Source organism: Elephantulus edwardii, unplaced genomic scaffold (assembly GCF_000299155.1).
Source record: "Elephantulus edwardii isolate Elephantulus edwardi_28Jun2011 unplaced genomic scaffold, EleEdw1.0 scaffold00001, whole genome shotgun sequence".
Classification (NCBI taxonomy): Eukaryota; Metazoa; Chordata; class Mammalia; order Macroscelidea; family Macroscelididae; genus Elephantulus; species Elephantulus edwardii.
In genome coordinates this window covers 46,856,151-46,870,563 of record NW_006399751.1, presented here as the reverse complement: position 1 = coordinate 46,870,563, position 14,413 = coordinate 46,856,151, and the positions used below count along the sequence as shown (strand labels likewise).

The window sequence follows — 14,413 nt, the reverse complement described above, 5'->3', positions numbered from 1 at the left end:
GAGGGGAAGACCCTCTATGAGGTGGATTGATTCAGTGACTGGGGTAATCGGGATGGGTGTGTCAGAGGCAATGCGATTTGCACAGGATAGAGCAGGGTTTAGGGCTGTTGTACATAGGGTCGCTATGAGTCGCAAACGACTTGACCGCACATAACAACAGCAACAACAACATATAGAGTTGTGTAATTATTGTTGCTTTTATTTGGTATCCAGATCTTTTTCTTCAGATATGTTGTTAGGCTTAAAAAGTTTATTAGAATTTATAATTCATAGAAAATTCTAATGTGTGAATAACTCTTAAATTTTAAACTGTGTCATCTTCACATCTGTAATCCACACCTTCTGGTTAATATTAGCTTTGTCTAAAATTAATTTTACAATTTTAGAATAAATTAATATCACATTTCCTGATTAATTCTGAGAGAATTCCTGAGAAATACAATAGAAAGTTCAAAAATTCTTACTCTGACTCAAAGTCTTTAGTTAGCATATCTGAAAATGTAACCTCAGGAAAACGTAATATTTAGTAAGAGATCATAGATGATAAGATCTAAGTCACTGGAACTCTGATGGCCTAGTGAGTAAGGCGTTGCACTGCCAACCCAAAGGCTGTTCAAATCCACCAGCTGCTCCAAGGCAGAAAAATGGGCATTCTCCTCCTGTGTGATTTACTGCCTCTGAAAACCCACTGGAGGGTCAGCTATGGTTCTGACTCCTTAGCAGATAAAAAAAAACCCAACATGTAAATCATACTAACACTGCCAAAATAAAATAGGAACCATAAAAATGTATCAACTATGAAATATAAAGGGTATTTTAAAAAATTGCTGTATGAAGAAACAAGTCTTGATTTAGAAACATGTAAATAGTATAATTAATTACCTTTTAAATTCCCTTCTCAAATTAGCATCAGAGCCATATTGAGAATATTTCCTGATTAAAAATATAATTTTTTTTTCCTTGAAGATCCAACTTACTAAGGAAATACAAGTGACTGTGAATCTTTTTCTAATTAAAAAAAGGAATGGATTTCACTGATACATTCATAAAGAGTTAACTCATTCTTAAATATGTATTTGATTTTAAGGAATAAAATCTTGGAAGACATTATGAAAGAAATAATAAATTGAAATTAAGTGATTCCAAATTATACTGATATAGGACAGAAAGTAGTGATGATAGGAGAGTTGATGATGCCTTTGAGCTGTGGTACTGGAGAAGAATATTGAATTACCATGGACTGCCAGAAGAACAAACAGGTTTGTCCTGGAGAGGGTGAGACCTGGCTGCTCCTTGGAGGGAAGGATTCTGAAGCTTCGCCTGACATACTTTGGGCATGTTGCAAGGAAGGACCAGTCCTTGGGAGGGTGGAAGTACAGCGCAAGAGAGGAAGACCCTTGATGAGATGGATTGATTCAGTGACTGGGGTAATATGGGTAGGTGTGTCAGAGACAATAAGGTTGACACAGGATAGAAAGGAGTTCTGGGCTATTGTACATATGGTTGCTATGAGTCACAAGCAACTGGATGGCATATTAGCAACAGGAAAGAAAACCTATTTCAAAAATATTAAGGGAAAATCCTTCATATATGCATTTTTAAACTAATGATTGCATTCCCCTCTTATAATTTTATTTCATGAAAGATGTTTATAAGACTTTACATAAATTGAATGTTTTCAATTAAGTTATACATTTACATGTAAAAGCAGATATTCTGATTTTTAAAACTCAGTAGCAACTTTCTTTATGCCAGGAGTATTCTCATGACTTTGTAAATTAGAAATTCATCTTAGGATATTAAATTTTCTTAAAATAGAGTATCTGTATAATCAAACTATATAATGAATTGACATACAGTAAATGTATTTCCTAAGCAACACTAACGCACTAATAATGGGATTTGTTACTGAGAATTGGCTTAATCATGATGTGCTAGATTCATAACAAACAGTATTAAAGTTTGTTTAGTAAGGATTTTCTGTTCTTTTGCATATTATCTTTCAAATGTGTTGTAATACCTTGAAATAATTCAAAGCTTATTTTTTTGTGGCTTATTCTTAAGATTTACTGTCTCTTAAATGTCTTAAATATTATGTGACATACAGATGAGAAAACTGGACTTTGAAGACTCCTTCTTTTTGCTTAACAAAAGCCACCCATTTCACAGATGATTTAACTTTGATTAACCTACTCCATTGTAACAGATTATTCAGACAACTGGAATTTCATTCTTTGATGTTATTTCTAGGTGCAGCTTAATTTACAGCACCGCTTTTCTTTCCATGTCACCAAAATACATCACAATTTTGATGTTAACTCAAAGTAAAAATTCAGTGGTTCATTAAACCTAGTTTTAGCATTCATTGACAAGAGAGCTTTGTCATTTCAAAAGTAACTGCTACTCTTATGCACTCTTTCCTGCTCAGCTTATAACCTTAGATTCCTTGTCAGAGAAAGCATGGAGTTAACCACTTAGCATATTGGAATGAATATTCATCAATAAACTGATGTGACATGGCAGTCCCATTTTTCAGTCTTCCTGCTCTGTTGCACTCCTTTCCGGTTTTAAATGTAGTTTATCATATAGTGTAGACCTTACAAAATCTTTAAAATTGTAGTTCTGTGTTTTGGTGATGTTAATGACCCTTTAAAAGCTATTAAGTTAGTTTATAATAAGAGAAAAAAGAAAAGTCTGTTTCCAAGGAACATTCTCTAATGTGATGTTACCGATATTTGGTATTTTTGCCAATTATTGGCATGTATAGATAATTGTATAAAAATTGTGTAGTGTCTTCCTATTCATTGAAATCTATTTAATACTTTTTATGAAACTTAGGTTCAAATACTTACTGTGTTAAAATCCAGTTAGTACATGTACAAATAGAAGTACGTATATTTGTTCTATAATAAAGTCCTGAACTTGTTTTTAAATACTTATTATCATAAACTACAACTAAAATAATTTATGTAGACATGGAAAACAGCATATAATAGATGAAAATAGATCTTGTCTCACATACTTCATCTATATTTTACATTTTCAAGGAAATAGAACCTATAAACAAAATCTTTTCTGTTAAATGTGTAGATTATGAGGTTGCTTAGCACTAAAGTATTGACCATATATGCATTATGATACAAATTTGACACCTGTCATTGGAAATAGTACTTTGCAGCTGGATAATGCAATAAAGTTGAGGGAGAATAATATGTGGATAGAAGACTATAATTTATAATTCATAGTGTTTAAGAATGACCTGTCTACGGGTCACTCAGAATCTCTCTATTTGATTTTTGGATTTGCATACAATAAACCTTACTAGTGAAAAAAATGGATTATAATAACAAAAAATACTAGCAGAGAATGGGGGGAAAGGCATATATTCTCATAGTGGATTTTTAATTAAAGTAAACAACTTATTATTCCAAAAGTCATCTTTTAAGTGTAATGCAATTACATCATTATGCCTGGAGGTGACTTTGTGATAGAATTTCATCCTAATGTTTGAGCAGTGCAGTGTAGAAAGCTACCAGTTTTGCTGTATTCAGATTATAATCTGTTGTATATGAGAATTCATCCAAAAAAGAGTATTGTCTTTCTTTTTCTCTCTGTGATTATTTTGCCCAAAAAAGCTTTCATTTTTTTAAGTAGCACAAAAGCTGTAATTGGCATGCTTTGTAAGGAAGTGTCAGTGTGCGAGAGAGTGGCGATCACTAAGAATTCTTTTACGTGTTCTTTCCCCTTTGCACCACCGCCTCCTCAGCAGGGTCACTGAGATCACTAGCTTTTCTTGAAATGGCCATTTTCACTGGCAGGTGCATTATACCCTGTATTTTCAGATTGTTTTTCCATTCTGAATGTTTGGCAGGTTGATTGCTCTGGCTGCATTGACGGAGAAAGGGCTGACAAATGTAGTTGGGCTGGCTGAAAAGACAGTGATTACTGTTTTCCTTTGTGGCTGATTGAGGCCCTTGAAAGGAAAAATTTTAACCTTCACCATTTGGTTCAAAAGTATGAGCATATATTGAAATCATTCGTGCCATTTATCCTAGTTCTGTAAACTTGTCAGAACGTAAAAATCGCTCAATTTCAAGTAATGTAGGATTGGCATACGTCATTATCATTTTGATTAAGTTGGAGGTTGTATCATTGTGTGCATTATACAGTGTCATTTAAAGCTTTCTTTCCTGCAGGTACAGTTATATTTTTATTGCTTATAGTATAGAGTTAGAAAATTTTTCATAGCTCTCTAAACCTAACTCTATGTGTGTGGTTTGGCAGCTGGTGTGGCCTACAAGCTGCATTTTGTTTGCAGGGTAAAGACTTGTCTGTAGACCTCCTGGAGTGCGGGTAATTGCACAGGCTCGCCATTGGGGAGAGACAGGATTGGAAGCAGTCAAGCGGAAGAATGTTATGCCATCCCATTGCCACCTTGTAGAGAAAGACACAATCCCAGCAGTGCCATCTGGTTGTTGCTATCTAGTCAGCTGGCCTGGCTGCTGGGACCATGACTTGGCAGCTGGTTCCCATCCTTGACCATTCTTTTGTAAAACATTGTATATATGTGTGTTTTGGGTAATTCTGAGTGTGGGTCGGGAAATGACTATAACTCTATAACTAACAAGTTCTCTTATTGAATAGACTCTCATTACTTGAGGTGCACTCTTGCTGCAGACGCCTGCTGCTATTCCCTTATAGACAAATGAAACAGCTGTTTAGGCAATAAAAGTAAATGTTTTCGTAAAAAATCTATTTCAGGGTGTAGAGAAAGAAAAGATAGGCAGGATTGTGAGTGTTATAACATTATAAATTATTTTAAGTCAACTACCTGGTTGGGGATATAAGGGAAATTCTGGTAATGAAAAAATTTTATAAACATTGTATCAATATGTATTTTTATTCAAATTAAGAAAGCATTATTTTTAAATGCTTCTTGCCACATCATATAACAGTAGATAATGAGACTTGCATTTAAAATGACAGAATAGAAAATGTGGTCTCATAGCTATTATCTTTAAAATCTGCCTCTCAAATAGCAACCTGAGAGTTAATGTAAGCCATCTTTATGCCATATGAAGACCCATTAGACACTGATGGTTTCAGATCACAAGTAAGCAGCCAGCTCTATAGGCTATTTTAGACATTTGATTTTCTTCATTTTACAGCATTAATGTGTCAGCATGCTACATAAAACTATGCTGGAGTTGCAACGTTGTTCTGTTCTGAATGATAAATGCTTGCAAGAGTTCAGGGATTTCCATGAGGAATTCATTCCAATTGCTTATGTATCTTATTTCAGTTTATGTAGCTAAAGAATTAGGCATGACTGCTGATGAGGGTATACATATGCATATGTATATATAAAGATTTAACCAAGAGGTTCCAGTAATTCTTTTTGCAAACACTGGACTGATAAAATTTATATTATTTGTTCTTTTTCTATTTAACTGGTCATTTTGTTTTCCATTTATCAATGCATTCTGAAATATTATCTAAAAAATATCAACAATTTTAGTAAAAACAATTTTTATGTTATTTTGGTTGGGTTTGGTTTTTTTTTAGATGAAGATGAAGAAGATGATGTTGTGACTCCTAAACCACCTATTGAACCTGAAGAAGAGAAAACTTTAAAGAATGATGAAGAAAGTGATAGTAAAGGTATCTTAAATAATCTAACTTTAAAAGATTCTGGTGATTCTTGTTGAGATTTTTTTTATTATGTATGTACTAACATGCTTATGTCGAAAGAGGTGAATCTGATTGAAAAAGAATGTGTGCCATTCATTGATCCAAACTGTTAGGGTGAATCAACATGATTTGACTGACATAAATCAGATTTTAGAAAATATTTCTTTTCCAGCACCCCCTCATGAGCTTACTGAAGAAGAGAAGCAACAAATTTTGCACTCTGAGGAATTTTTAAGTTTTTTTGACCATACTACAAGGATTGTAGAAAGAGCTCTTTCTGAGCAGATTAACATCTTCTTTGACTACAGTGGGAGAGATTTGGAAGACAAAGAAGGGTAATGTTTAAATGTTAAGATTTTGTCTTCTGCATTGTTAAATTAAGAATTATGCAAATTCTAACCATTTTTTAAAAAAATCTGATCCTTTTTATAGAGAGATTCAAGCAGGTGCTAAACTGTCATTAAATCGACAATTTTTTGATGAACGTTGGTCAAAGCATCGTGTTGTTAGTTGTTTGGATTGGTCATCACAGGTAAAAGATAACAAAATTGGTTGCTCATTTATAAATGATAATTAACTGGTAACTTTATTTATGGAAACTATTTGTAGCTAAGTCAATATATACTATTCAGAATAATACCGGGTGATGATTTTAGTGTTACCGTATTCATATGTCTTGTGTATTGTGTAAGAGAGACTTGGCAACATTATTTAAAATTCAGAATCTCATTTAAGCCACAGTCTAATTTTACTAAAATCAATTGCTCACCAAATTCTTTGTGCAAAATTTAAACACATAATCTTAATATTTAAAATACATTTTACATAATTAACTATATTATTTCAAAATTATACTTAGTTCCCAGTGAGCATAACACAAGAGATATCTAGCTTTGTGAAATATTAGATACTTGTACTTTGATAAAAATTTTATGAAGATGTTTGGGTAAATGGAGACATAAAGTATTTATTATTTATGTAAAGAATTTCTTTCCTACTTGACTCTTATGACCAGTATCCAGAATTACTTGTGGCTTCCTATAATAACAATGAAGATGCTCCTCATGAGCCGGATGGTGTGGCCCTAGTCTGGAATATGAAATACAAAAAAACTACCCCAGAGTATGTCTTTCACTGCCAGGTAAGAAGGCTTCACAGTCTTCCCCAAGTTTAAGAATTCCTTAATGAATTTAGACAAATGTCTTTTTTCTTTACTTGTCAACATAATGATTTCATTGGACTGGCATTTACTAAACCACTCCATATTTGCAAAGAGATGTTAACTAAAAACTGAAGACTTCTCAGCTCAACATGCTCTGCCTTTCATAACTTTTCTGACATTTCTATAATGTTTAATCACACCTAAAGTCCTTTGCAGTTGAATTTTCTGTTATTGTGATTGATTGTATAAAAAGAATTTTTTTATAAAATGTCTTTTCTATAGGGAGTTTCTAAGGAACTTACTTGCTGAATATACAATTAGGCGGTTGGCCCACTGAATTACTTATACATGGCCTGAGGAGTTGGAACTAGATAGTTTTAAGTAGAAACATATGTTTGAAGTAGAAAACAGATGCAGATTTTTAAAGTGGATTTAGTGGGAGGTTAGAATTTGCAAGCTTTTTTTGGTTGCAAAGTTATAATCTTTTAGTAATACCATAATTCTAGAGGAAAAAAACACTTAACTGAATCAAAACTAGCTTATACTTTGCTGTCAAATTACTGTCAGAGGCTAATGCAGGGCCAGTTATGTTTTGATACAATACTGTAATCAAATAGAATAATTTTTGTTTTCTTTGGAAAATTGCTTAAGCATATTTATGTGAAAGTCATTCCATATCACTTTGTAGCCAAAAAACTCTAAACATCTATATTATATGCCTGAAACAATTAAAATTATTAATTTATTTCATCATTTTTATAGCCTTTAATACTTTGTAATAAAGGATGAAATGTTCTAGATCGTAGATTTTTAACTTTTGTGACTTCCACCATTTGAACTTAAGTATAAAAAAATCTTGTTTACTTACAGTCAGCTGTGATGTCTGCTACATTTGCAAAATTTCATCCAAATCTAGTTGTTGGTGGTACATATTCAGGCCAAATTGTACTTTGGGATAACCGTAGCAATAAAAGAACTCCTGTGCAGAGAACTCCACTGTCAGCTGCTGCACACACAGTAAGTAAATAAGATTATTTTCATTACACTTCAGTGCTGCTTCTCCATTAACTACTTAAATATCCCTCAGAGAGCAATCTCAGAATGTGCTTTCTTTCAGTGTATGAATTCCTCACCATTTAGCAGCCAGAACTTTTTCCTGTATATTTGGACTTTGGTTTTATTAGAAACTTTCTGAGATTAAATCTTTTGCAATATAAAGAATAACAGTGAACATTAGACATACCATCAAGTTAAATGAGATTGTTTTTATATGAATTGTACTACCTATGATAAAAAATTATAAAATAACAAACTTTCTTTACTTTCTCTTTTAGCACCCTGTATATTGTGTAAATGTAGTTGGAACACAAAACGCTCACAATCTGATTAGCATCTCTACTGATGGAAAAATTTGTTCTTGGAGCTTGGATATGCTTTCCCATCCACAGGTAAGTTAAACTTGAAAAACTGACATATTCAGACACATATAACTGTTTTTTATGTATACTAGCTAATGGTTTTATAAGTTGGGTGGGAAATTTTGACAGTGAGTTCTGGAGGCCTAGTAAGTAAGGACTTGCACTGAAAACCCCAAAAGCAGGCAGTTTGAAGCCACCAGCTGCTCTGCAGGAAGTAAATGGACAGTTTCCTCCCATATGATTTATTGCCTCTGAAAACCTGCTGGAGTTGGTTCCTGCTGGACAACATTGGACAAAGTTGTTGTTCCTGCTGGACAACATTATACTACTATGTAAAACAATTAATGAAAATCATAACTTTTAACTATAAAGTTACTATTTTCATTTATTGTCTTACATAGTAGTAAAACAGTTAATAAACCTGAACAAAGGTTAGATATTTTGTTGTGTATATATTTTCTTTTCAAACCTAATTCCATTTACTCAGTGTAAATTTATACAAGTATAATGAAATAATTCTTTATATAAGGCAAGTAAAACTGGAACATGCTTTTATAAAAATTTCAAGTTACAAGTTTACAAAATCATTTCTTCAATATTTTCATGCAGGACAGCATGGAATTGGTCCATAAGCAGTCAAAGGCAGTAGCTGTGACATCTATGTCCTTCCCTGTTGGAGATGTGAACAACTTTGTTGTTGGGAGTGAAGAAGGGTCTGTGTACACAGCATGCCGCCATGGCAGGTAAACCAAAACTGGAATTTTCAATTATTTAATATTCTTTCTTAAAATCCCTCATTTGAACAAATCATCCTTTGTTTAATTGGGAATTTGTCCAGAGCCATTCATTATATATGACAAATGATTTATGTTTAGGTTTATAAAATTAAAACTTAAATTTTAAAAAAATAAAATCATCTTAGGTTCACAGTGTATCTTAGATTTTGTGGGTTATGATGTATTATGATTTTTATATGGGCACATGGATACCCAGATGTTAGTGCTAGATAGGAAGATTCAGCAATTTCAAATAGAGTACCCTTAAAGTTGTAAATAATAAGGTTACCAATTGTTTTCCATTTTTATTTATTTGAAATTGAGGCATTAGTTCAGTCCTTTTAATAATTTTACAGTAATGTCACGTACACATTTTAAATTGACTGGTATTTCTCCTGCTGTTCAATCTTGTTTGAAATTGTCTTGCTGTACCTTATCAATTGCTTCCTAAAATAAACTTGGTCGTCTAGATTTCATCTCAAATACATATCATCTTCCCTTTAAAGCTTTTGATTTAGGGCTAGCCTACATTGTCTCTCTTTCATGTAGCAACACTTTTATTTTTGTTCTGCTAAGATACTGGAATTTTGGGGGTTTGGTTTATTTTCTTGGTCAACAGCATGGGTATGATTCCAAAATGTTCTTGATACTTTTGTCAAAGGAAGCTTTGGTGGCCTAGCGGCAAGAAGCTGTGCTGCAGTCCCAAATACATGCGGTTTCAAGGCCACCAGCTGCTCCATGGGAGAAGGATGGGCAGTCTCCTCCCATGAGATCAACTGCCTCTGAAAACCCGTTGGAGGGTCAGTTCTGACCTGACAGTAAACAACAACAACTTGTATCAAATCTGAATAGAACAATGAACTTAATAAGAGTAGAAGTTAGATGATATTTAAACTCAAAATGTATTAATAAGTGGTCTACTTATATGATATTTCCCTAACATTTTTACTTTTGTGAAATAGCAAAGCTGGAATCAGTGAGATGTTTGAAGGGCATCAAGGACCAATAACTGGCATCCATTGTCATGCAGCTGTTGGAGCAGTAGACTTCTCACATCTTTTCGTCACTTCATCATTTGACTGGACAGTGAAACTTTGGACAACTAAGGTATCTAAAATACAGATGTCTGCTCTTTTGCTCAACTTTCTAACACAAGGTGGTGCTCTAATACTGCATAGGAAAGATGTAAAGCTTTCAAATAGCTTAGGCTTCTTTACTGATCAGATCTAATAAAAAGTTACACAGGACATGAGTGAGCTATTGATGTTTTAGTTTTCCTAAAAGTGCCCGTATTAAGGAAACTCCAAAGGTACCAATCTTACATCACTTGAGGCTTTTCCCCACATAGAGCTATTATCTTGAACTGGATTGAGGAAAATGGTCTCCCGAGTATCACACATAGTACCCTCTTAACTATGATGCAGCCTTTTACAAAGACCATGCATTGCTTGCAGAACTTTTGGGAAAATACAGCAAGGAAAAAAATCAACATAAAAGTGGACTTAAAATAATATTCTATACAGTAAGATCATACATAAGAAAATTAAGTTATCAGGAAATAAAGTCATGAATATTTATTTTCTGCAATAAACAATTAAGGTCGCTTTGGTTTTATTAAGCTTTAGTTATTTGAGAAGCTAACTTATATGATCCCCAATCAATTCCAGAAAAAAAGTGACTTGGCAGGAGTAAGGTTGTACTGGTTTTCAGTAGTTTCTCTGCATATCAGCCTTTCACTTAAGACTAACAGGAACTAGATCTGTAAAGAGTCTCCAGGCAATTGTGAATAGAGGTCTTACCTCCTAGGATAGATCTTCCTCTATTTTAAGGGTAAAGTGACTTTGCAGTTTTGTCATTCCATCCCTTTTTTTTTTAAAGTGACTGTGGTTTTGTTGCAGTGGTACATTGTTTGTCACAATGGATACCAGATAATTTTTTTTATAACAGATACTTTTAAAAAAACCAAACAAAAACACCACCAAACCTGTTTTTTATTATGTTCTCTGAAAATCTACACAGCATGTTAGGTTTCCATTTGGCAATTTCTATCAAGTTGTTCAATGACATTAGTTGTATTTTCACCCTGTGTCAATAGTCTGCATTCTGGTTGTTCCATTTCCTGTGCTTTCATTTCCCTGTCTGGTTTTCTCATCTTTGCTTTAGCGTCACTGCTGACCTTTTGGGGGTTACCATAGACTTTTGTTATTGTTGTTGTGTATACTGTCGAATCAGATCCAACTGGCACAGGAGGAAATTACCCCTCCTCCAGCAGAGCATCTGGTGGATTCAAACCACACACCTTCAGGATTGCAGCACAGCTTCTTGCCACCAGGCCACCAGAGCTCCCACCAGATACTTTTAAAAATTCAGCTTCAATATTTTTTTGTCTTCTTCCCATTTTCCATCTGTCTTACTGCAGATAAGGCAAAATTTAGAAATTTTATTTGTTACCTTCATTTCTTTGAAAAACTCCCTGATTTTATGAACTATCCCTCACTATCATAGTGAATTCATATTTATTTAAAGAGTGCTATCCTTGCTTTCTTAGGGTATAATTGAAATTAGTTTGGTTTGTGGGGTTTTTTTAAATCTCTAAGCATTTGTCTTTTAAAATTAAATGTTTTCAGGTTTGGCATTAGTAGACTTTTAAAATTAAATGTTTTCAGGTTTGGCATTAGTAGACATAAAAGCAGCACTCACCTTAAGTATAATAAAAGAAACTTAAAATGTTTGGAAGTGTCCAGGATGCAGCATGTGCTTAATAAGTAATTTGTTCCTCCTTTTCTGCTTAATTGGGATCAGACAGCCTGAATGCATTTAGTAAATTATCTGGCTTCTTTCTTGGATTATTCTTGAATTGTATGCTTTTCTAATAACACGTAAGCGTGGAGAAAGAGGAGAGGAAGAGATCTCAGAACTGCAAGCAAAGAAATGAATGTATAATGCAACAAAGCAAGATGAAGAATTTTGGAAAGATGAAACAAAACAATTTCTGTGTAGGGTGCAGGCAGCTTGTAAGTGGCTAGATTTCTGGGTATGCTTTTACTTAGTAGTCCTTTATTTAAACACAGGAAAAATTATTCTCCCTGTCAGGCTGTAGCCACCTTGCGTTTTTTTCAGTAAGGGGAAGAATCTTGGAATTTTTTCTTTTCTCTTTGGTCACAGGGCTTCAGTTTGTCAGCCTTCTTTGGTGATAAATTTGAGGCTTGCATTTTATCTATCCTTTCATATATTAACAGCAGGCTTGGGAAATTAACTATTCAACTTGTCTAAATAATAGAACTTATCTATGGTAGCAGACTGGTCAATTCTTGCTTTTGTAGTACACCAGAGCTAGTTGATTGGAAGCTGAAATTTATTGTTCTTGTACTTGCTTTATTTCAGTATAGTACTGTCTTTTGTATAACAAACAAGCACATCTTTCTTTGTTAATTAGGCTAGACATTACCTCTTTCCTGAGCTTTATGTAGAGAACTCATTTATGTATTCAGCCTTGATGCACACCTCTCCTCTTCCCCCCGCCCCACACACGTGTTGTCAAGTCTGACTCATAGTGACCCTCCAGTTTCCAAGTCTTTAAATCTTTGTGGAAGGAGACTGCCCGTCTTTCTATCTCAGAGCCCCTATTGAATTCTAATTACTAGTGTTTCAGTTGGCAGTGTGACATGTTACCACTGATATTTCTTACAGATGCGCAAGTACCCTCAAAAACCGAACTCTTGCACTTGAACTTTTCTACTCACGAATAGTTCTACATTGTGGAGAGTAGAGCAACAACAACCTATTGACTAAATATTTACTATTTGGCCATATTGTGACTTCCAATATCTTCTTAGATTACCTTTCTGGTTATTTATGTTTCTGGTATTTTTTTCTACCTTGTTTAAAGACTTGAGATAGCCTCTATACTCTCCAGTACCCTCGTAATGAATAACAGTCAACATTTTAAAATAATCTCTCATTAAATATATTGCTACCATTCCATGTTAAGCTTTTTAAACTAATGTATTCGCTATGAGTCAGCTGTGACTCAATGGCACTTAACAACACCACCAACAACAACAGCATAGAGAGAGAGAGAGCAATTGGCCTAGCAGACAGAAAGCCATGCTCCCAAGCCAAAGGAGGGTGACTACTCCATGGCCCTCAGGCCTGCCTTTAATTGTTTTTGGTGAAACATTCTTCTAGGTCATATAACCCTGGTATGTCCACTTGCTGTACAGAGATAACTCGTGGTTGCTGTGAAGCTGAACACTGTGACACTGATGAGTCAAATGTGAGAATGGTTACCCATTGTGGACAGTGCTTAGTGGAGCTCCTCAATTAAAACAAGCTTGGAAGCAGGAGTGGCATCCACTTCCACAATAGCTTGCCTCTGGAAACGCTGTGAACCTGGAGAAAGGACGAAAGTTATACAGGAGGTTTCCAGGACTTTCATTCATAGGGTCGCTATGAGTCACCTGCGACTTGACAGCACTTAACACAACAGTGTATTCACTAGTTTGGTCTTCCTGGGTTGGATAGGGCCAAGGTGAAATCTTCACCATACTCAGCCCCAAAACTAGTTAAATGCACATGGCCTGCCTGCAGATAGAAGGGTTCAGAGCTGTTGTACATAGTGTCACTGTGAGTCAACAGTGCATAACAGCAACATACATTCATTAGTTTTAGATTAATAGATTTAACAGACTTTAATGTTTTGTTTGTTTACCTCTACAATACTCTCTCACTTTAGGAATAGACCTCTTATAAACTGAAAGCATGAGTCACTGAATACTGCTCTATCTTGTCATTTAAAATCTGGCACTGGCCAGTGGCAAGCAAGATTCATTCTATTTCTTTCTTTCTTTCTTTAAGTCCTCTAGGAATCCCTGGAAAGCACAATTTACATTACCTCTAATTTAGTCTAAAATAATCTGCTTCTCTAACCAGCTTCTAAACTCTACCTACTCAGGAATTTATAGCACACAGTCCTGGTTCATCCAATTGTTTCCATTACTTTTTTGAACTAAGAGCTATTTTTAGTATAGAATAGAAACTAAGATAATTTTTCACATTGGGTGAAGTTTAAATGGCTAAGATGTTGCTTGTGAGCTGCATACACACACACACATACATACTTGTAATCTTCTCAAAATATGAAATTATTTGAAATTCATACCCAAACATTTTGGCAAACCTAATTTAAAACCTTGCTAGTCCATCTCATCTCTCCAATGCCTATTATGTCAATATTTCTGCATTCCATTTCTTTCTTAACAATTTCTAATTTTCCTACATTCATGGTTCTCACATTCCATGTTCCAGTTACTAGTGTCTGCTTACAACTGTTCCTCTTCCTTTGTATTTCCATGCTTGACAGTTCT

General features: G+C 34.4%; 1 protein-coding gene across 5 annotated transcripts in view; it reads left to right on the top strand.

The window, feature by feature from the left end:
- The window catches only part of DYNC1I2 (dynein, cytoplasmic 1, intermediate chain 2), a 73,559-nt gene that overhangs the window by 42,293 nt on the left and 16,853 nt on the right, over positions 1-14,413 (top strand). For 4 of the 5 annotated variants that reach the window (XM_006878843.1, XM_006878840.1, XM_006878841.1 and 1 more), the window contains 8 exons: positions 5,566-5,661; positions 5,864-6,026; positions 6,124-6,223; positions 6,707-6,832; positions 7,724-7,870; positions 8,188-8,301; positions 8,881-9,014; positions 10,010-10,154. In XM_006878843.1, coding sequence (XP_006878905.1) covers positions 5,566-5,661; positions 5,864-6,026; positions 6,124-6,223; positions 6,707-6,832; positions 7,724-7,870; positions 8,188-8,301; positions 8,881-9,014; positions 10,010-10,154 — 1,025 coding nt within the window. The remainder of the gene's footprint in view (positions 1-5,565; positions 5,662-5,863; positions 6,027-6,123; positions 6,224-6,706; positions 6,833-7,723; positions 7,871-8,187; positions 8,302-8,880; positions 9,015-10,009; positions 10,155-14,413) is intronic. The other variant, XM_006878844.1, reaches the window with a different exon arrangement.